The sequence below is a fragment of the Bidens hawaiensis genome, unplaced genomic scaffold (assembly GCF_021521415.1).
Source record: "Bidens hawaiensis isolate Kalapana, Puna unplaced genomic scaffold, B.hawaiensis_p1.1 tig00012228_1, whole genome shotgun sequence".
NCBI lineage: Eukaryota > Viridiplantae > Streptophyta > Magnoliopsida > Asterales > Asteraceae > Bidens > Bidens hawaiensis.
Window position 1 is genome coordinate 308,520 of NW_027491987.1, and position 22,344 is coordinate 330,863.

The 22,344-nt window shown below is 35.9% G+C and overlaps 1 protein-coding gene and 1 pseudogene across 1 annotated transcript; both read left to right on the forward strand.

The window, feature by feature from the left end:
- Positions 1 to 2,098: 2,098 nt before the first annotated feature.
- On the forward strand, positions 2,099 to 3,427 carry LOC143540359 (uncharacterized). Its single transcript, XM_077033445.1, has 2 exons — positions 2,099 to 2,552; positions 3,375 to 3,427. The coding sequence occupies exons 1-2, from the start codon at positions 2,099 to 2,101 to the stop codon at positions 3,425 to 3,427; spliced, it is 507 nt and encodes a 168-aa protein (XP_076889560.1).
- Positions 3,428 to 17,875: 14,448 nt separating this feature from the next.
- On the forward strand, positions 17,876 to 18,541 carry LOC143540360 (ethylene-responsive transcription factor TINY pseudogene; annotated as a pseudogene).
- Positions 18,542 to 22,344: the final 3,803 nt, after the last annotated feature.

Here is a 22,344-nt window from a genome sequence, read left to right on the forward strand (position 1 = left end):
AGTTAGATGAACTGCCATTCAGACCAGAGTTTATGGCATTTTGGATCACCCCCACCAGGTGCTCAAACTTTAGCTGAACCAAGTAGAAGATCGGTTTATTATTCTGATAATCCTAATTTTCCACCGTATCACAGACCTGTACCAACCATAGATGAATAAGCAAACAAGATACGGGAAGAAGCCCGCCTGATTGAAGAATTCTATACAACCAATCTACCTGATGAGGAAATGCAGACATATATAGCTAATCCTCACTTGTATCCGAGAGAAAACGCTTATCTTTTTCCTTTGGCATCCGCACCGGTAGGGTATCCCAACCCACCCAACTCGGTGATGGATGAATTAAGAAATGAAAGGATCAAGAAGAAAAAGATGGGTGATAAGATAATAAAAAAATGTGATAAGATGAAAAAGATGGTTAAGAAATGGACCAAAGATTAGAATTATATAACTACTACTGTTGTATTTCTATCTTTTGTAATACTATGAATAAAAGTTTGCGTGTTGTGTTCTAAATTTATGTATTCCTATGATATACAGAATGTCTGAACAACGAGAAACCCTAGTCAGTCAAGGGAGTCAAGCTGATAAAGCAAAGACCCCTGAAAATAATAATTCACTGCCTAAAGAATACATTGGAGAAATTCGTGATATGATAAAAGAAACGATTTCTCCGTTAATCAAAGAAGGTGTAACTCCTTTAATAAAAATCGTTAAAGACCACACCGTGAATTCAAAAAGTGTGGCTATGTCAAAATCAAGATCAATTAAACAACCAAGTCATAGCATATCTGTTCATTCTAAACCAAAAGATTCAAAAAGGACGAGGGATGATAAAACAAAGGAACTAAAAGATAAGGGATACGAGAGTTCTACTGCTGAGTATGAGCCAAGACAAATAAAGAAAAAGAAAGTCAATACGGGATGTACGTTTAAGGACTTTCAAGTATACAAACCGAAAGAATTTTATAGGGATAAAGGTGCGATTGTTACTCTTCGTTGGCTCGAGGAAATGGAGTCAATAATTATTATCAGTAAGTGTACCGAAGAGGAGAGTATCCAGTACTCGACCCAAATGTTTAAGGGAGAAGCGCTGAAATGGTGGAATACGTTGATAGACGTGAAAGGAAGAAACAATTTGTATAATCTCGAATGGGAAACTTTTAAGGAACTGATCAAACAAAGATTTTGTCCTATCCACGAGGTTGATCAGATTCAAACCAAGCTTTGCAATCATAAGGTCATTAGCATTAATCTCAAGGAATACAACACGAAGTTCCTTGAATACTGTAGACTTGTACCGCATATGGTTACACCAGAGTACAACAAAGTAACCAGATACATTTATGGGTTGCCAAAGGAAATTCGTGATCATGTAAGATCACATATGCCTGCTAGCATTGAGTCTGCAATTGAATTAGCAGGATATCTGATGGAAAGTATGATTCGAAATAAGGACGAAGAGAAAAAGATGATGTCAGAAAGGAAGAGAGAGAATGATGGTAGACAAAAGTTTGGAAGGGGTAACGAGAAGACAGTAGTTTTCAATCGGCCACTGTGTAAAAACTGTGGAAAGAAACATGAGGGAAAGTGCATGAGATCGGTTGTGAGGTCCGAAGTTCGTAAATTTGATCCATTCTCGACTTGTAATTTCTACAAGAGACCAGGGCACAAGGAGGAGGATTGTAGGAAGAAGTTAATTGTCTGTTTCGATTGTGGTGAGAAAGGACACTTTAGTGCGGAATGCACTAAGTGGAAACCGGCAATCGGAGGCGCCAGCGGTAGTGGCGCTAGAAACGAAGGGAAGAAAGGGAATGCATGAGCTTTCATGCTTAACACTCAGAAGGCGGGAGAATTACCAAACGTGATTACTGGTACTTTTCTTATCAATAATGTTTATGCTAAAGTATTATTTGATTCAGGAGCTAATCAAAGCTTTATAGATTATAAGTTTTGTAGTCTATTGAATGAACCTCTAGCTAAATTGAATAATCAATATGAAGTAGAAACGGCTAATGGGAACTTAATCCGAATATCTGAGGTATTAAATAGTTATATTACTTTAACCGGATATGAAATGCCAGTGCAATTGTTACCAATGGAATTAGCTGGATTTGATATTATTTTAGGGATGGACTGGTTAGCAGCCAACCAAGCCCAAATATTATGTAACAAAAAATCTATTGAAATTTTAACTCCAAATAAGAAAATGATTCGTATAGCTGGTGATAAAGATTCTGGTAAGATAGGAATCATTTCAAAAATAAAAGCTAGTCATTGTTTGGGAAAAGGTTGCTTAGCATTCATGGCTAATGTAACCAAGGAGCCCGAGCCTAAGAAATTTAAAGAGGTCCCAATTGTTGCTGAATTCAAGGATGTATTTCCTGATGAATTACCTGGAATTCTGCCCGATCGAGAAGTTGAGTTTAGAATCGATTTAGTTCCCGGAACAGCTCCAATTGCTAAATCTCCTTATAGACTAGCACCAACTGAGATGAAGGAACTGAAAAAGCAGTTGGATGAGTTACTGGAGAAAGGATTTATACGAACAAGTTCTTCACCCTGGGGAGCTCCAATATTGTTTGTTAAGAAGAAAGACGGATCAATGAGGATGTGTATTGACTATCGGGAATTGAATAAAGTCACGATCAAGAATCGATATCCGTTGCCAAGGATTGATGATCTTTTCGATCAATTACAAGGTGCAAGTTGTTTTTTTAAAATTGATCTTAGATCCGGGTATCATCAACTGAAGGTTCAGGAAGAAGATATATCCAAGACTGCATTTAGAACCCGATATGGACATTATGAGTTCACTGTTATGCCTTTTGGACTCACTAATGCTCCAGCAGCTTTTATGGATATGATGAACCGAATCTGCAAACCTTACTTAGATAAGTTTGTTATTGTCTTTATTGATGACATTCTTATCTATTCCAAGACGAAAGAAGAACACCAAGCTCATTTGAAAACCATACTCGAAACATTAAGGAAAGAGAAGCTTTATGCCAAATTCTCAAAATGTGAATTCTGGTTATCTGAAGTACAGTTTCTTGGACATATTGTTAATGAGAAGGGTATTCAAGTAGATCCTGCAAAGATTGAAGCTATTACTAAATGGGAGAAACCCAAGACTCCGACTCAAGTAAGAAGTTTTCTGGGGTTAGCTAGCTACTATCGGAGATTTATACAAAATTTTTCACGAATAGCGGTTCCATTGACATCATTGACCCGCAAATCTGTTAAATTTGAATGGGGACTGAAGCAAGAAGAGGCATTTGAAACTCTTAAACAGAAACTGACAAACGCACCTATCTTAGCCTTACCTGAGGGGCAAGATAATTTCATTGTATATTGTGATGCTTCGCATACAGGAATGGGATGTGTTTTAATGCAAGAAAAGAAAGTAATTGCTTATGTTTCATGACAATTAAAGGTTCACGAGAAAAATTACACCACTCATGATCTGGAGTTGGGAGCTATAATTTTTGCATTAAAGTTATGGCAACACTATTTATATGGTGTAAAGTTTACAGTTTATACTGATCACAAAAGTCTGAAGCACATATTTGATCAGAAAGAATTGAACATGAGACAGAGGCGATGGATGGAAACGTTAAACAATTATGATTGTGAGATAGTTTACCATGAAGGTAAAGCTAATGTGGTAGCTGATGCTTTAAGTAGAAAAGAGCACGAAAAGCCAAAAGGAGTACGAGCCTTGAGGTTAGAACTCAAAATTGATTTATTAACTGAAATCAAGGAAGCTCAGAAGTTAGCATTAGAAGAAAATAACATAAAGGCTGAAAAAGAAAATGGAACAATAGATCAATTAGTTAAGGGCGATGATGATATACTCAGATTAGGGAAAAGAATCTGGATACCAATGGTAGGGAGCTTGCGGGAGAAATATTAGAAGAAGCTCACAAATCTAAGTATATGATGCATCCAGGAAGCGATAAGATGTATCATAATCTCAAGGGTGAGTATTGGTGGATCGGAATGAAGAAAGAGATTGCCTTGTATGTGGCTAAGTGTCTGACATGTTCAAACGTTAAAGCCGAGCATCAAAAGTCGTTGGGTTTGTTAACACAACCTGAAATTCCGATTTGGAAATGGGATATGATTACCATGGATTTTATTATGAAATTACCCAAGACGTCCCGACAAAATGATGCTGTCTGGGTCATTGTTGATAGATTGACCAAATCAGCCCATTTCATTCCAATTCAGGAAACATATAGCATGGATAAATTGGCGCAACTATATGTGGAAAATATTGTATCATTGCATGGTGTGTCGTTGTCAATCATATCCGATAGAGATAGTCGTTTCACTTCTAACTTCTGGAGAAGTTTTCAAAAAGCAATGGGTACGCGGTTAAATTTGAGTACTGCTTATCATCCGCAGACGGATGGACAAAGTGAGAGAACAATTCAAACATTAGAAGATATGCTTCGCGCTTGTGTTATAGATCTAGGGGAAGCTGGGATACTCACCTAGCATTGATGGAATTTTCGTACAACAATAGCTATCACACAAGCATACAAATGGCTCCATATGAAGCACTATACGGACGAAAATGTAGAACACCTGTACGTTGGTCTGAAATTGGTGATAATTAGTTATCAGGTCCAGAGATGGTTCAAAGAACAACTGACCAAGTAATACAAATCCGAGAAAGATTAAAAGCAGCGCGTGATAGACAGAAGAGTTATGCTGATGTAAGACGAAAACCGTTAGAATTCAAAGAAAAAGACAAGGTGTTGCTCAAAGTATCACCTTGGAAAGGTGTGGTTCGTTTTGGAAAGAAAGGGAAGTTAAGTCCGCGTTTTGTTGGACCATTCAAAATTGTGGAAAGAATAGGTCCTGTAGCTTATCGACTTGAGTTACCCGAAGAAATGCAAGGAATCCATGATGTATTTCACGTATCGAATGTACGAAAATGTTTGGCTGATGAGACACTTGCTATGCCTCTAAAAGACGTACAAGTGAATAAGAGACTCAAGTTTGTAGAGGAGCCAATACAGATTGAAGATAGTTAAATCAAGTTTCTAAAGCGCAAAAGGTTAAAATTGGTCAAAGTAAGATGGAATTCCCAACATGGTCCGGAATTCACTTGGGAACTTGAGTCCGAAATGAAACGAAAATATCCACATCTCTTTACATAAATCTCGAGGACGAGATTTTCCTAAAGGTGGGGAGGATGTAACACCGTGAAAATACCCCATCTAGTTTTGGGCCAATAATGTCAAGATTAGAAGTTAAGGGGCTAAAAATGCCAATTCTGAAAATTAAAGGACTGAAAATGAAAATTTTGGGTTTTTAGACCCATCGCGGTACGTGATGGTCCTCTGACTAACTTCATCGCGCTACGCGACAGAGAATCACACAATTCAAGAAAAAGGTAGGCGTCGCGCTACGCGACGAAGAAACTCATTGGTCTCATCGCGCTACGCGATGACCAGGTTAAGTAACCCGGGACACGTGGCCAACCACGTGTCAACACATGGCAGCTTCTGATTAATTGCGGCGTCGCGCTACGCGACGGCCTTGGGGAAAAGGCCATCGTGCTACGCGATGGTTTGCAAAACTTGCCTATAAAAGGGCAGCTACGGGTTCAAGCCATTTCATCCCATTTTCACCTTAGTTTTCACATAGTTAACCTTGGTAAGCGTGTAAGGGAGTTCCGAGGTGTCGAGGGCTGTTTTTGCGAAGAGACGAGGAGTCGTTACACTATTTAACGAGCTGCTGATCTTGTAACGAAGTACAAGTTGAACTGCTGCTGATTTCTTAGCTCTTAAGTTCCATCGAGCTGATTAAGGTAGGATTAAGGTTAAATTACTTTACTAGTTACTTGATTTACATAAGATATAGCTTAGTTAAGAGTATAGTCGTTAAACTATAATTATTTTCCAAGTAATGTTTATAAAGCAAAGACGTTGCTTCCACCGTGAAGTAATGTTATCAAAACTATTATTTTGACGGGCATGTAGTAACTGGAGAGGGGGTATCATTAGTAGACTCTTCTTGCCTAAGGAAAGCAATTCGTACAAATCCCAATCAACCGCGGGACCCGTTTGCTTACCTGGAGAAGTTTGCCAACGTGATATCCTTTATTAGGCCAAAGCGTGCTATTCCAAAAGTCATGTGTAAATTCAAATTTTTTTCATAAAACGACTATAACTATACTAAGGTTAGATCAGACTTCAGAGTCTGCTGATTAGACCTTGAGTCTGCTGAACTGAATCAGACATTAAGTCTGCTGATCAGACCTTGAGTTTGCTGAACTGAAACAGACTTAAAGTCTACTGAATAGTATCAACTAGATACTTATGTATACCTATTATGAACATAGGTTTTTAAGCATAATGAGAAGAGGAGTTTGATATTATCTACTGATATACGAGGTGAACACGTTAACCTTTTTACTGTCTGAACTGATTTTACTCTTGTAATAGACAGGTTGTTTATTACAAAGAGTCTGACAAATGTTTGCATGAGATATAATCTCTAAAATCTTTATAATACAAAATAGATAATAAAAAGCAACTCAGACCGAATACACTTGTGTCTGGATCCAAACATAACTGATAATTGGCATACAAAACCAAGTCAGTCATAACCGGTTCTCCAACAGAGTTATATATCCTAGGGGAAGGTTATCTCCGAACAGGGGCTATATACTCGGGGAACCTTTGAATTGTGTGTGTAGGGCAGTGGTACAAATCCCGGGAATGGACAGGCATTCCTGCTGAGTTTGTGAAACAGAAAACTATGTTTGTATTTAACGACTGTTATAAAGATTTTATCGAGTCAACGTTTCACCAGCATATAGCTGACGTGTTTTTCCACCCATGCAGGTAACTAGATGACAATAGATGATATACAAGGATTGGAGTCATAGAAGATCGCTCGAGATGGCTCGTTTTTAAATATTACAAATCCTTGTATTATTAATATCACGGTTTTGTAAAACTGAAACATGGCTGTTTAATTCCTAAGTAATTTTGATAATGTAAATTAATATTTTAATATTTAAAGTCTTCCGCTAAAATAAACCCGCTACTCTGATACATTTACAAAACAGGTACCAACTGATGGTCACACTTCTAGGCCCTGGATCGGGGTGTGACATATTATATGTAAAAAAAAACGATGTTACATAGGGTTTACACAGGTTTTTACAACTCAAATGGGTTTTCATTCTATACTTTGCTTATATATATATATATGGGTCTAGTTTCGGGCTTGAAAAGTAACGAATGTTACACATTGTATGTAAAAGCTTACGTTTCTAAATCATGAAAAAACAATATTTTGGCTATAACCTCTGCTTATTAAAAGTTAGGTTATACTTACATGTAATCAAGGTTCGGGCTACACCCCCGACTATGTCTAAGTTATAATAATAATAAAATAATACTTAAAGCGGAACACATACTTAACACGAGTACAAGGATTTAGACGCCTAAGAATGATCGAGCAGCACTTCTACTTTATTTCGCGTTCTAGAGCTTAAATCGTCTGAACTTCGGAACTTGGCACACACTTCAAGACTTGGCACGCTTCCCGAGGCTAACTGTGTGAAAGTGAGTGTAAAATTTGTGTTTGGTGTATGAAATGAGAAATGCCGTGACCCCCCCCCCCCCCATATAGCCAAAATTCGTGACCCATTGCGTATCGTTATGACTCACCAATATCGTCAGAAGTTGCCACGTGGCCTGTCACATATCTCCACGTGGCGGACACGTCTCCTTGGTTGCTTAACCTGGTCATCGCGTACTCCGATGACCTGTGATTCAGAGCTGTCGCGTAGCGCGACACCGCACTTCCTGGGGTTTGGTGAGACTTACATCGCGTAACGTAATGAGTTTGATTAAGTTCCATGGCGTAGCGCGATCGAAAGAAAAGTCAGATTTTACACTTTTGGTCCCTTGTCTTTGATAACTTGTCACGTCTTGGTCTTGTTTTCATTTTCCAAAAATATTAAAGGCGGCTTGCGAAGTGCAAAGTGTGTCTTCAAAGCGTCATGTGGGATGTTCCACTTTCTTCTTTCTTTCCATGTGGGATGAAATGTCTTATTTTCCTAACCTGAGATGTTTTATTTCCTTCTCTCTTTTTCCTATTATTTATCTTGAGAATATTTTTGATCTCTCATCTCTACTATGTTGTCAAATTTTGAATCGAAATTTTAGGGATGCTAGAGCAAAGCCTAGAAACTTGTTTACACATATGAGATTCATTAAATGGTCTGATATATTTCAAAGATTTGGTCTTTAATTAGTCAAAAACCTGACAACATTGTATGCTTCTGCTTCGTTGCTTCATATATTCTTAACTTATAGTTTTTCATATAAGACAGTAATACGTACTGCACTGATTTGATGAAATGGATCCTGAACGTTATATACATTTCATATTTGTATCAAAAGTTCTTAATCCTGATTTACTTATTTTTTTCATTACTTTTTGCTTCTAACCTGAACGATATATATATATATTTCACGTTGTGAACCGGGGGTTATTACCTAGCTAACGATTTTAAAGAATTACGAAAAAAGATTGCACAAATGACTCCAAATAGAAACTTAACTAATAATATTTTTTTATCTCTTTATTTAATATATTAATAGAAAAAGAATAAGAAAATAATGCCAAAATCCATATAATTAAACAATAATGGTTTCATAGGGCATTCGAGAATGCCCTCATCATATATTCATCGTAAAGTTAAAATATAATAATGCATGATATGACAACTAAAATGGGTTTTGTGAAATAACACTTTATATGATTAGAAGAGCATATTATTTTACTACGTGAAACTTTTTCTACGTGAAATTGGCCACCTCATGGATATTTTCGCTAGGCCGCTTTGTGAATTTTTTTTATTTATTTTTAGGTCTAAATATTAGAAAATAATGAGATTGGGTTGATTTAAAAATAATTAAATATTTTCAAAATTATAAATTTTAATGAAACATTTAAGATGAATGCCGTGTAATATTCTTTTCAAGATAAACAATAGAAAACAAGATGTCTAAAATGTTTTAAATAAAAATTAAAGCACTTGCAAATATTGTTTTTGTCGTATTACGATTTTGTTTTTAGGGTTTTCACTTTCGTTTGCTATAGTTTGTGTCGCTAACGTAACAACACTGTAATAAACTGGACCAAACCGAATCAATCCCAACTGAATTTCTGATGCTTCCCCGTCTCAACCTTGACTTGAGATTTGTTGCTAATTTTGTAAATCACCGTAAGTAAAGAAATAATAAAAATTAAAAATAACCTACCACGCCCTCTTCATCACCGACACCATAATCAACCGCCATCTAGGGATGAGATTTATGAGATTTTTTCCCTAATACCCATACTCATTCAGTTCTCGTACCGGTACCTATACCCTTCATAGGTACGAGTACCCAGATTTACTGATTTTAGGTATGGGCACTTTCGGGTACAACTACTGGTACATGTACGAGTATTACGGGTACTCGGAACCCATTTAGAATATGCAGGGGTTCTAACACTCATGAGTGAACTATCCATGATTTTGCTTTATATCTTTCAATCTTCCCATCGATCGATAGACAAATCTTATCCCTTGTTTCTGTCGATTGTATGTTTTGGTATTCATTACTTGTTTATGAATGGATTTTATATTATGGTATTCATTACTTTCGGTTTTCGTGGTAGTATTACGGTTTTCGTGGTAGTATTTAATTGATTGTCGATAGCATACCGATACCGATACAAAGTTTAGTAGAGATTTAAAAAAATGGAAAAGAACAAAGGGGTACTAACACGAGTATCGTACCGAAAGTAAATGTACCGTAAAAGTCGGTACGGGTACTAGTACTCATATTAACTAATTTTCGGTGCGTGAACTTTCGACTACAAGTACACGTACAAGTACATATATGATACCCGCTCATCCCTACCACCAGCTACTTCGCCGTCACCACCACCAGCATCAGCACCATCGACTTCATTATCACTATCACCACCGCCAATTTTTATCTATGTCCCTACAATAACCACAACTCTCATTGTCGTGTCGTTTTCTTGAAAGGCCGACATTTGGAATGAAAACAACTAATCAAAAGACCTAGAGAACTAGGCCGACATCTTACCCTAGGCTGTACGAGAGACATGATATAATTGACCATCAAAGACTTACTGTTTTTTTTTAAACAGCCATCAAAATATCAAATATTTATTACTTTGCCATTATATATAGTTAAATAGACCTCACTATCACCAACTTATATGGGAGATATGAGGGATGATCCTTGCTTGTCAGGGTTCGAGTCCTGATCTCACCCGGTTTTACCAGCTCCTCGCTGTCGTGCCCTTTGGCGGGCGTGGGGTTCAGGTTTTATCCGGGTAATCCCTCAATAGGTGGACCGCTAGGGGCTCCGTCCGTCCGGACTCGTGGCCGGCTCAGGCTACCTTTAGCCAATGGGGGCCGTGTATGGAGTACCCGGACCCGGCGTTACTTAGTTGATCGTTCCAAAAAAAAAAGACCTAAATACATATATGCTACAAATTAAAGCATCTTGGTTATTATTATTATTAGTATTATTGATTTTAATATTAATATTATTAGTCCTCATTATATAAGGTTTTGAAAAATACAACGTAGCATAAAGACAATATGAGACTAGCCTACTTGATAGAGGCTTGTGCCTTTTAATAAAAGGTCTCGGGTTTAAAAACAGGAATGAGGTATAGTAATTTGGTGTGGTGCATGAGTATCATAAAAAAACTAAATAGTAGATAAACTTAATTAATATAATAGAGCTGTATCAATCGCCTGCCCTTTCAAAACATTTTTGTCCTCAAGAACGGACCGATTTCCTCATGGTGCTTGCCATTCCACTCTTCCGGTCGCATTCGACGCAGTAACAACGTCCTGCTAAGGTGGTCGGCCCTCACATTTTGCGGGGGTGTTCCCCTGATAAACCATACCACCGGCTGCCACCTAACTGTCGTTGTGCCACTACAAGAGTAGAACTCTCTGGCATAATACACAGTGGACTAAAACCCAAATGGACCCGAGATTCAAACGGACAACCTCGCAAGGCCTAGCTCAAATTCTTCATTGCTATAATCCACAAAAAGTGACACAAGTAGAGATCAAACTTAGGTCTCTACTGAAAAGCCCAAGCCTCCTAGCTACAATTAGACCACAAGTAAGAATTATATAAAAAAAATAATAGATAATATGATAATGTCAAAAAGCTTTACTTGTAAACAGACAACCCTTTCAAAATAGAGAGGACTACAAAATAACCAACTACATCAATACAAATTTACACCAATTTGATCAAAGAATAAACTTATGTTTCGATCTAATTTTAAAACCACGAAAACCCTAAGGACTTGATATCTCCAATAATGTCTTCAATCTTTACAACTTTTCCTTCATGTAAATTCTCAATTCTCGCTTTCTAAATACGCCAACAAGCAATAATAATGATCTCTTGAAAAACCTCCTTCTCTATAACTTCCAAACCCACATGTGGGGTAAGCTCCATGAGATCTCTCACTAAAACACAAACATCAGAGGGACCTTGTACCAAACACTAACATGTTGCAACGCCACCGACGCCCCTAACAAGTTATAAAAATGTGGTCTGCTGAGTCACGGCCCAAATCATAGAGCACACACCTTAAAGATTCCACTTGAATGCTCCTCATACCCAACGCCTTGAAGGTCGGAATTCGGTTCTTCTCCCCCTCCAAGCGAAAATGTTACACTTAATTGGCATCCATTTGCATCAGCTAAAGACATACAACCGGCTCACATCTATATTAGGGACCATCAGATGTTTAATCGATCTCGCCGAAAACTCCCCTTAAGACTCACTCAGCAACTACTAAGAATCCGCACGGCCATTCTAACTGGTAGTAGTAATCGTTTTGAGCAGTTTTCCCATTTAAGAATTTTCTCTTCCGAGGCCAGATTCCAGTTCCAAGAAATCTTATTATCATCCCGTCGAACACATCTCTAACTCTGCAATTCATAGCTATCTTTAAATTTAGATTAAGCTTGTAAAAAACAATTTATATATATATATATATAATATATATATATATATATATAATTGCAAATGTAGTTGTGCATTGGTAGTTGTAATTTTGGCTTCAATGGTTTCACTCGTTGAGGTTGTTTTTTTTACTCAATTTTTTTAGCTAGAATACTTTTATATATTTTATAATTTGAGCTTAAATACATTTTTCACTTACTGATTTTTTGGTAAATCAATTACGAAATTTTTTTCTATAATCCCTAAAATTTTAACTTTGGGTCTACAAATGTATTTATTCATAGGTAGCTGTAACTTTGGCTTCAATGGTTCCATTTATTTAGGTTGTTTTTTTTACACATTTTTTTTTACTTTTAGGCTTTAGCCATCATACGTTTATATATTTTATAATTTGATAGCTTAATACTTTTTTCACTTTCAACTTTGGTTTTCTTTTTTTTTTGTCTTTTACAATCTTTTCAATCTGCGTTTGGGTCTAAATTTTACGAGTTAACAGCCGCAACGCCGTGCGTGGTTCAATGTATTTACACATATTTTTCCCGTTTAACAGCTATATCACAACGTGTGGGGTCCTAAATCAACTTAGTTATTGTTTTCGATTTAACGTGTCACATGTGTTAACACTTTTACGTATGCTTTTCTTTTAGTTTTACTTTTTTTTCCGTTTATTATTTCTTTTTTTTGTATTAACCTTTCCATTGTTGGTGGTCGGTGGCAGTGGTTTGGCACTGGTGCTACTTGGCATGGTTATGCCTACGCTGCAACGTGAGAGCTTTTTTTAATGGTAAATCAATTCAGGTTACTGCCATAAAGAAGGGACGGTGACTAAAAGCGATGATGGTGATGACTTCATGTTTTCATGCGAAGTGGAGGTGTAATAAACAATTTTACACCCCTGTCGCAACACAGGGGGTGCCAACACTAGTTATTAGATAATAATCTAGTTCATATTTGTTTTACTAGTTTACTTAATTTCAAAAAAAAAAGAAAAATATTTAAAAATGATTTTTTAATACTGAAAAATATTGAACTTACATGCCTTTAGTGAGAAAAACAAAATGACTTTTAATAGAACATTTAAGAGACTTGGTAATTATTGGTGGAAATATTATACTACTAGCTTTTAGTCCGCGTGTCACGCGGGTTACTTTTATTTTTCCATTTATATTATTATGAATATACAATTTTCTTGTACGATGGGTTTAAGTATTAAAATAAAATATTACATGAATTAATAAATTATATTTATAGATGAAGGTTAGTTTCTTTAGTTCATCTATGTTTGTATGGACATTGTTATAATCTAAGAATTATATAGTATGCAATGCTTTTTAACATGTTTAATGTAAGCTGTTTTTTGTAGTCCTGTGTGGTTTCATTTCATTTTGTCTAGAATTATAAAATTTTTTAGTTTTATTAATTTCAGTTTGCGGGTTTTCAGTATTTTTGTATGTGTTTGTTGTTTGTTGTTAGGTTGGAGTTTAAGTATAGTTTTTTTGATGATCCTGTTGATTCAATATGGAAGTCCGTGTTCATATACAACGTATGAAGCTAAAATTCAATATATAATGAAAATCGCCAAATTTACAGTAAATTTTCACGATTTCGTCCGAAAATTTATTTGGTATGGAGCCCGATCACCTCTCGGTAGCTTCGGTCACCCCTATGAAATTTAAGTGTGAATGCAGTGTTTAATTTTTTTAATATTATCTCTGTATATCAAATTAAACACTGAATTTGGAGTAATGTCATGACATTTTAATTGATGTTTAATATTAAAAATAATTTCATGACATTTTTAATTTATGTTATCGTATCGTTTCTAATATTTATATATTTTTAAATTTTAATTTTATTTGTTGTAAGAGAGTTAATTGTACATTTAGGGTTTGATTATGAAAGAGTTTCACAAATAAATAAGATGTTATAACTCATTTAAAAGATCTGGGTTTGGTGAGACCCATGATCCGCCCGTATTATGGGAGTTGTTTTACATTTTTCGTGTTTTAATATTTATGTTTTGGATTTTAATTTTCTTTATTGTACGAAAGTTAATAATATACTTAGGTTTGATAAAGAAATGGTTTCACAAATAAATGATATGTTATAACTCGTTTAAAATCTATCTGGATTTTGTAATCCATGGCCCACTTATTTTTTTACTATAAAATTGTTTCCATCATGTCGTTAATATACAATGGAAAAGTGAGTTGTTGCTATTTGCTAAAGTAAGAATAATGTAAAGTGGATGGTTGGTGTGGCAAGTATTGTTGGCTGCATATCACACTAATTGATGAAACAAATGTTGCACCTTTGTCATTCTGTACTTGCTATGCATACATATCAAAGAATGTTTTATGTTGTAGTGGTGAATGGCTTATGTTGTATTTGCTAGGATAATATTATTTTTTTCCATTTTGGACACTTTTCATGAAACTTCATCTAATTGAAGGGCACATTTTTTGCCACTCAATGGCCATTATAATAAGCAACAACAGTTATAAAATCAACATTCTTCATTTAATTTCTTGTCATTCTTTCCCTTTAAACACTTGGGTATTAATCTTGATAAATATTCTCTTGTTGAGATAGCTACAAATGTATAAACCTTATGTTATAAGACAACTGATCACAAATTGTTTTACTTCATTTTTTCTTGAAAATTCTCAACAAGAGAGATGACATTTTTAAAAATATGAGCAGCTCCATTACGCCATAATACCTAAACAAAGAAGAACCAAGTGACCGATCATCAAATTAATAATGATTGTAGAATCAATTTGCAGACAAATACTAATAATAGCAAAACATGAAGAAATCAAAAGTTACCAGGGTAAGAAAATGATCATTATCATTAGCATCAGTTTGACATCCAAATAACATGTACCGGTTACACTTCTTTGTAGCATTTAATTGAACAGACATATTAATAGTTGACAAAATGCATACAATATGAGCAAGACCTTAAAATCAACCCTTGGATGGAAAACATGAACTCTATTAGGCTACATATTAACAGACGAACTGCATAATGCATTTTGAAATTTTTTAGCATAAATCTTATTCACCTTCACCGTACCAACATCAAAATCCTGAATAAAATGAATTTTGTAGCGGCATATAGTGGTTTATGAGATTTTGGTTCTTATTTTAGGTAGAGATACTACCATTGGAAATTTGGAATTTGAGCTAAAGGTCAATTTAATGGAGGCTTTGAAAGCTAAACACAGCCCTATTTGAATAATTGTTGCATCTATCCATCTATCCATCCGCATGTGTGTTTTTATTTGATAGAAGCTTTGTTCATTTATGTTAGTGAACTTTAGTTCTCGTTCTTTCATCTAAATCGTTTATGATCGTTCGTACGTTCATTTATGTTCGCTAGTCCACGCTTGCTTTAAATGTTTGTTTACGTTTGTTAATAAATTCATTTAAACTTTTTAGGGCCTTTTTCTAAACCGAACTAACCTCTTTACGAGGGCCTTTTTCTAAACGATACAAATTCCAATCCAACCACCACACCCGCACACGTAACCTTCAAGGCCGCATCTTTAATCCGATAGGTGATCAATTCCCGTTCCTTATTACCGTTTAATGTATTCTCCTTAGAAACTAACTCACTCGTCTCAACCGCTATGCTTATATTTTCACGTTAAAAATGCGTCATTATATGACAGATGCTTGTTTTTGATTTCATGGTAATCCAGCAATTAGTCCTCCTGTTTCACAAGAAAACTTTAGCCTTGTATGATTATAAAACATGTATTAAAAAATATATGTGTGTAACAAATATTATGAATGGTGAATTACCACTTACCAGCATAAATTCGTGCAATCAGACCACACAAATACTTGCATTAGAGTTATTAGTACAAAATATGCACAAAAAAAGTTATCAAATATAATAAAGTACCTTGTTGTTAGCATCTGAGTTAAACTTCATGGTTTGATCTGCATTACAAAAATTGAACAAATTAGCAGTTGAAAACAATACATACATACAATGCATAAAATTTGTGATCCTTAAACCAAGTTAGTTTACACCTAAGTTTATTGGTTTGGAAACTGAACTGACCCTAGTCAAAACATTATCCCATGTCAAAAGTTTAGGTTTAGTGGTTAACCAAAGCGAACTAACAGGAAATAACAGAATAATCGAATCAAAATTAACCGAAATCGATCGGTAATGGTTTTTCAACAATCGAAGTGTTTAGTTATGATTTCAGTTAAGATAGAGCTAAGAGAAAAGAGGATAAAAAATCGTGAAGTTGTATGGCGGGCCTCCAAGAGTCTCGGGCCATCTTCACATCAGTTCCGGTAAATAATGAATGCACTTTGGAGTTTGGACAGTGTTCGACCTGTTTCTCACCCATCATAAAAACACCCCCCTAAACCTAACAGCGACAAATTATACCCTTGACCTAGACTAAAATTCATAATAATTACTACATATCCGAGTAATTTAGCTTTGATTTCGCAACAAAATATCATTCAAACCTCAATCGCAGCTCTTAACAAAGAGAACGGAGTGGGCCTTAGGAGTTAGGGTTTGAATTGAGTGGATGCGTGAGACGTAGAGGCCATCAGGCAATGAAGGAGAATTTGTGGATCTGATTTGGCAGGATTATGGTTTTGAGTAGTCTTGGTTTATAGAATGGAAGAGTTAGGGTTTAAAAGGATATAGTTTGACCCGATCTAAACCCATTTGAAGACCCAAGAACCCATTTGAAGACCCAAGAATCGCGAATTTTAAAGCTTAAATGGGTTAAAAACGGGCTAAATCTAAGGAGAGTTCGTCATTTACAAATGAAGCAATCTGGTGACCTCCATAAAAGAGGGGAGCAACTACATCGCGACACGTAGGATTTTAAGGGTTTGTTTATATATTATAGATATATTAAAGAAAACATAATGCTATAGTGTTTCCTTTAATATATAGTATAATTTTACACCTTTAGTCCTTGAATTTTAGATTATTTCAATTTAGTCCTCTCAAGTTTTAAATTGTTTTTTTTTTGTGCTAAACTTTGTTTTCTTTTCACTTTAACATCCCTAAAGTTTTCATGGTTTTACTATGTACCTTAACATGTGTTTTTCTTCCCATATAGTTTTTTGTTATTACTTATACATTTAAGTTATTGATTCTTTGGTAATGTTTAGCATATGATATTTTAAAAACTTTAGTATGCCGTTACGGCATGCTCATATTTTATATGTCATGCCGTTAAAACAAAGTTGTATACGCAACAAGTTATGTAAGTTTCGAAGAAAACGGAGTTTTTTTCGTAATAGAATATTTTTTTTGTATTGTAACCACATACCGAGTGTTGGTAAAACATCAATGCCGTAATGAGCCGAACCAATACCAACCAAGTTCTTTTGATAGTTAGATAAACTTTTATTTTGTTGTGCCGAAGTGATATTCGTTACGATGTGTTTGCGTATTCGCGTTTTAATATGCGGGTCCGTTGTCGAGTTCCCCGCACAAAGCGCGTCGGGAACACTCTAGTTTGTTTATAAAATACAAAAAAATATAAACTGATAGTTTATCAATTATCATGCAATATAATATTGTTTGAAAATTGAAGTCACATTTCCTAGTAAGACATAAAAGGTTCTTTTATTTCTCATTCCAGATACTCTCTCACTATGCACATGTATGTTTAAGTGTGTATATATATATGGGCTCACACAAACATATATAGGTGCATTTAGTCTCCAACATATGTCAACCACTCTATTTCTTCTTTTCACCTAAACCTCACATTCCTTCGTTAACTTTCTCCCCCTAAACTTCACTTCTCATCGCCACAACAATGGATGAGCTTTCCAACACTAACATGTTCACCAATGACCCGAGTTCGAAAACGGGCAAGCGGACTCAAAAACCGGATAGCAAAAGTAACGGTAAACATCTGGTTTATAGAGGGGTTCGGATGCGGGCATGGGGCAAATGGGTATCCGAGATCCGAGAACCTAAAAAAAAATCTCGGATTTGGCTTGGTACATTTTCGGACCCAGAAATGGCCGCACGTGCACATGACGTGGCGGCACTAACTATTAAAGGATCCGCAGCAATCCTTAATTTCCCCGAACTCGCCCATGTTTTGCCCCGACCCGACACGTGTGCTCCACGTGACATCCAAGCAGCAGCCACTAAAGCTGCTGCTATGAGTCACCTTAACCTCACCGCATTGGACGCTACAAGTACAACAACCTCCACGTCATCTTCATCGGCGTATTCTGTAGCGTCCACGTCAGCATCCACGTTGGATGAGGTGTCAACAGAGACACCGCCAGTGAATGATTTGGATGAGATACTTGAGTTACCGAGTCTAGGAGAGAGTTACGACTTGGCTGAGTCGAGAAATGATTATGTCTTTGTCGATTCGGGCTGGGAATATTACTCGTCGCCAGCGGTATGGGCGGCGGATTGCGACGGTGGCTATTTCGCCGGAGAGTACTCATGGCAACATTATTAGATGACATTCGAAAATGAATTTTTCAGCGTTTTCTTTTTTGTAATATTTTTCTAGTTTTTTTTTTTAATTGGTTTGTGGCACTTTTGCATTATTGGAAATTTTTTATTTCAATAAAAATGGGCTAATATATTTAAGGAAAAAAGCAATATGTAATTGATCCTAGTTTTAATTATGCATGTATTTCAAGTTTGTTTTCATAATTAATTTGGAAGATTAAATTAATAAAAAAATTAAGATGTTTGAACAATCGTTCTTAATGAAACAAACTAAATCTCAGTTAGTTTCGTTAATGTTTTCATAACCGGAAAGGACTCGCTAGAACAGGAATCATATATATACCGGTTAGATTATGAGTATGTGAACGTTTTTATTTGAACTGACTGGCTATCGGTTGGACCAGGTGATCAAACAAAATTTTAAAATTTTGGTATATTGGTTTTTATTAATCTTAACTATTGTCTTTTGGTCACTGTCAGTCCCAACTAATAAATTGGCTACTGGCGGTCCCAACTTTTAACGTATTTGTTCATAATGGTCCGCGACTAACAGAATCCTAACGCCATTAGTTTTAGGTCGTCGGAAAAACGTGTTTGGCCGGAAAAGTCAAATTTGTTGCCGGATTACACCACCTGAACACCGCAACCACCACCACTTGAGCACCATCAACCGATTACGACGATGGTTCTAGGGTTTCCGGCGACCTCAATAATTGGGGCTTTTACTAGAAAAAGGTTCCTAAAGGTCCAATACAAAGTTACCAAGATGTTTGGGACGAAAATGCTGAGTTTTCGGGAAAAAATTTGAGTTTTCCGGCCAAAAACGTTTTTCCGGCGACTTGAAACTAAAGACGTTAGGATTCTATTAGTTACGGACCGTTATGAACAAATACGTTAAAAGTTGGGACCGTTAATTAACAGCCAATCCGTTAGTTGGGACCGGTAGTGACTATAAAACAGTAGTTGGGATTAATAAAAACCAATATACCTAAAATTTTCTTCCAAAATAACTTACTACTTTATGCTCTATATTCATTTTACTTCATAATTTACTAAAGTATTGTTGTATCTTATTTTATACTAATTATTTAGGAAAAATGGTTTTTATTGGTCCCAACTTTTTCATTTTTGCCGGCGCTGGTCTCAACTTTCATTTTGGCTGGCAACGGTCCCAACTTCAACATTCGTTACTTCCACCAGTCCGCGACTGACGGTGCGGGCGGTGGTAGTGGGGGTTGGTGGCGGTGGAATGAAGGGGGTTTGATGGAGGTGGAGGAAGGGGTGGGGAGGAGGACGGTGGGAGTTTGGTCGGCGACAGCGAGGGGTTCGCCGGAAGCGAAGACGGAGAGGGCGGATCCGGTGGTTTTGAGTGAGCGTTGAAGAGTTAGGGTTCTGGTGGCTGCCACGTAATAAACCAATAATCCACGGTGGCTGCCACGTAATATGTTTTTGACAACTCACATTGACATGTAAGCAAAAACATAACGGAGTTAGTGCTCCGTCAGTCGCGGACTGGTGGAAGCAACGAATGTTGAAGTTGGGACCGTTGCCAGCCAAAATGAAAGTTGGGACCAGCGCCGGCAAAAATGAAAAAGTTGGGACCAATAAAAACCATTTTTCCTAAACCAATAATCCACGGTGGCTGCCACGTAATATGTTTTGACAACTCAGATTGACACGTAAGCAAAAACATAACGGAGTTAGTGCTCCGTCAGTCGCGGACTGGTGGAAGCAACGAATGTTGAAGTTGGGACCGTTGCCAGCCAAAATGAAAGTTGGGACCAGCGCCGGCAAAAATGAAAAAGTTGGGACCAATAAAAACCATTTTTCCAATTATTTATTAGGTCATTCAGTGTTGAATCCAGCCTAACCAATAAACCAGAAAAGTTGTTGATTCCATAACCAGTCTGGTTATGAAAACATATCAGATCCGCTAATTCAATAGCTTTATATGATTTTTATATTTATCTGATATTTAAAAATTGATTATTTGAAACTCTTAAGTCTTTAAATATTTATTTAACCTGTAGTAAATAAAAAATAGAGATCTTGGGTTTGAGTCTCACTTGTAACGAAAAAAAATATGAGGTTTTAAGTTAGGTTAGGGAATTTTCTCAGGGCTTTATCCTAATAGTGAAATGAAAATGATCAGGTAAATTGATGGTTAGTCAGTTTTCTAAATAGCCATACAAGAAATAAAAATATACTTTTTTTATTGCAATTTCAGGACTTAATAAACGTGTTTCTTTGCCATCACCTTCAGTTATTTAATGACAAAACAGTATTAATTATTCGAGAATGACATTGCCCTACGTCTTAATTAATGTAACAAGATATTTATATCAAGTTCAAAGAGTGGTCCTAGATCATAATATCTTCAATGTACTTGGAAACATTGAACTTTCTTAAATTTCTTTGTTAGAATAGATACAAGTCATACAACAGGTGAAACATAACGTTTTAAATTTCCTCTAAAACTAGAGTGAGTTTTTTATGAGACGCAACTAACCATTCATACTGATTTTTATGCTTCAATTCGAAGTCACCAAAGAACATCATCAAAGAGGAAACCCACCATTTTGAAAAAAACCCACTTGAGTTAGTTTCTGAACCCGACACCTTAATATAATGATATCCGAAGCCTTTACTATCACACTCATGCCATTAAATCATACAACCGATTGATGTAAAACACTACACTAAAACATGTCATTTAGGATCGTATTTAGTGCAAGATCCATGATATTTTGAACGTGCTGATTGGCATTTTTGTTGTTTGGAAGTCTTTCAACTCGAAATCTAAAATTGTCCATTGTCACATTAATAGCTACAACATGTTTGAGGTAATCATAATATGAAAAGCTAATCACCACGCAATAATCATTTAGGAAAAACAATTAAAGTACTTAATCCAATTCGACACACACTTTATGTTTTCCAAATACGTTGTATAAAAAATTAAAAAATTGTGGGGTCTATCCCCTAAATACAATGCGAGTTTTTCATTTTGATCTGCTACCCCACCATGATTGTGTAACATTTCGGATTTTTCTTAATTGTATTCGTTTGCGTTTACCCGATTTGGGAAAGTAATTAGGATCTTTCACATTTATAAAATCTTGCATTTATTAGTATTTAAGTTTGATTACCTTATATTATATTATCATAACATACAAACTAATCAAACATTGGAAACCCTTAAAATCGTTTAAAACGGTTAAAAAAACGCATTTTTATAGAAGTTCAGGAACTAAAAATGCTATTTTTGGAAATCTGATAAAACACTACATGACGTGTAGCCCGACGGGGTTCCCACCTTTTGTTCGGATAGCGCGATCTACTTCAGATCAACAAATATTGATTTTTGTTCTATTCGTTTTCGATCCTCCAAATCTCTTCCTAACTGATTTAAAAGACATGTAAACTCCAAGTAAATGTACCTAGACCTATTATAACTCTCTAACTCATTTTCTTGTTCAATAAGGTTGAATCTTTCGGGTGCATTGTTTGATGTACTTCATAAACGAGCGGGTGCATTGTTTGATGTACTTCATAAACAAGCCCGCCTACTTATTTTACTATCAATAAATGATTTTCAACCTTTACTATTTAAACTAACCTCTCATAAAACCCTAAATACTTCTGTAAACTCAGCTTCCATCTCTAATTTTTCATGCATATGGTGTTAATGGTATTTTTATTCAAGAATCTTTATTCTTCAGTTTGACTTTTGTGCTTCAAGACTTTTTGACTCGTATTTTCTTATCGTCCCTTTATCTTTCCGGGTAAGTTGTCTTACGGTAAAGC

What these genes read in the sequence shown, in the direction of transcription:
- LOC143540359 (XM_077033445.1), top strand. Translation starts at nt 2,099, where the DNA reads ATGGAATTAGCTGGATTTGATATTATTTTAGGGATGGACTGGTTAGCA. An exon ending in GAAAGGATTTATACGAACAA is followed by an intron (nt 2,553 to 3,374) that starts GTTCTTCACCCT and finishes CTTCGCATACAG; the next exon opens with GAATGGGATGTGTTTTAATG.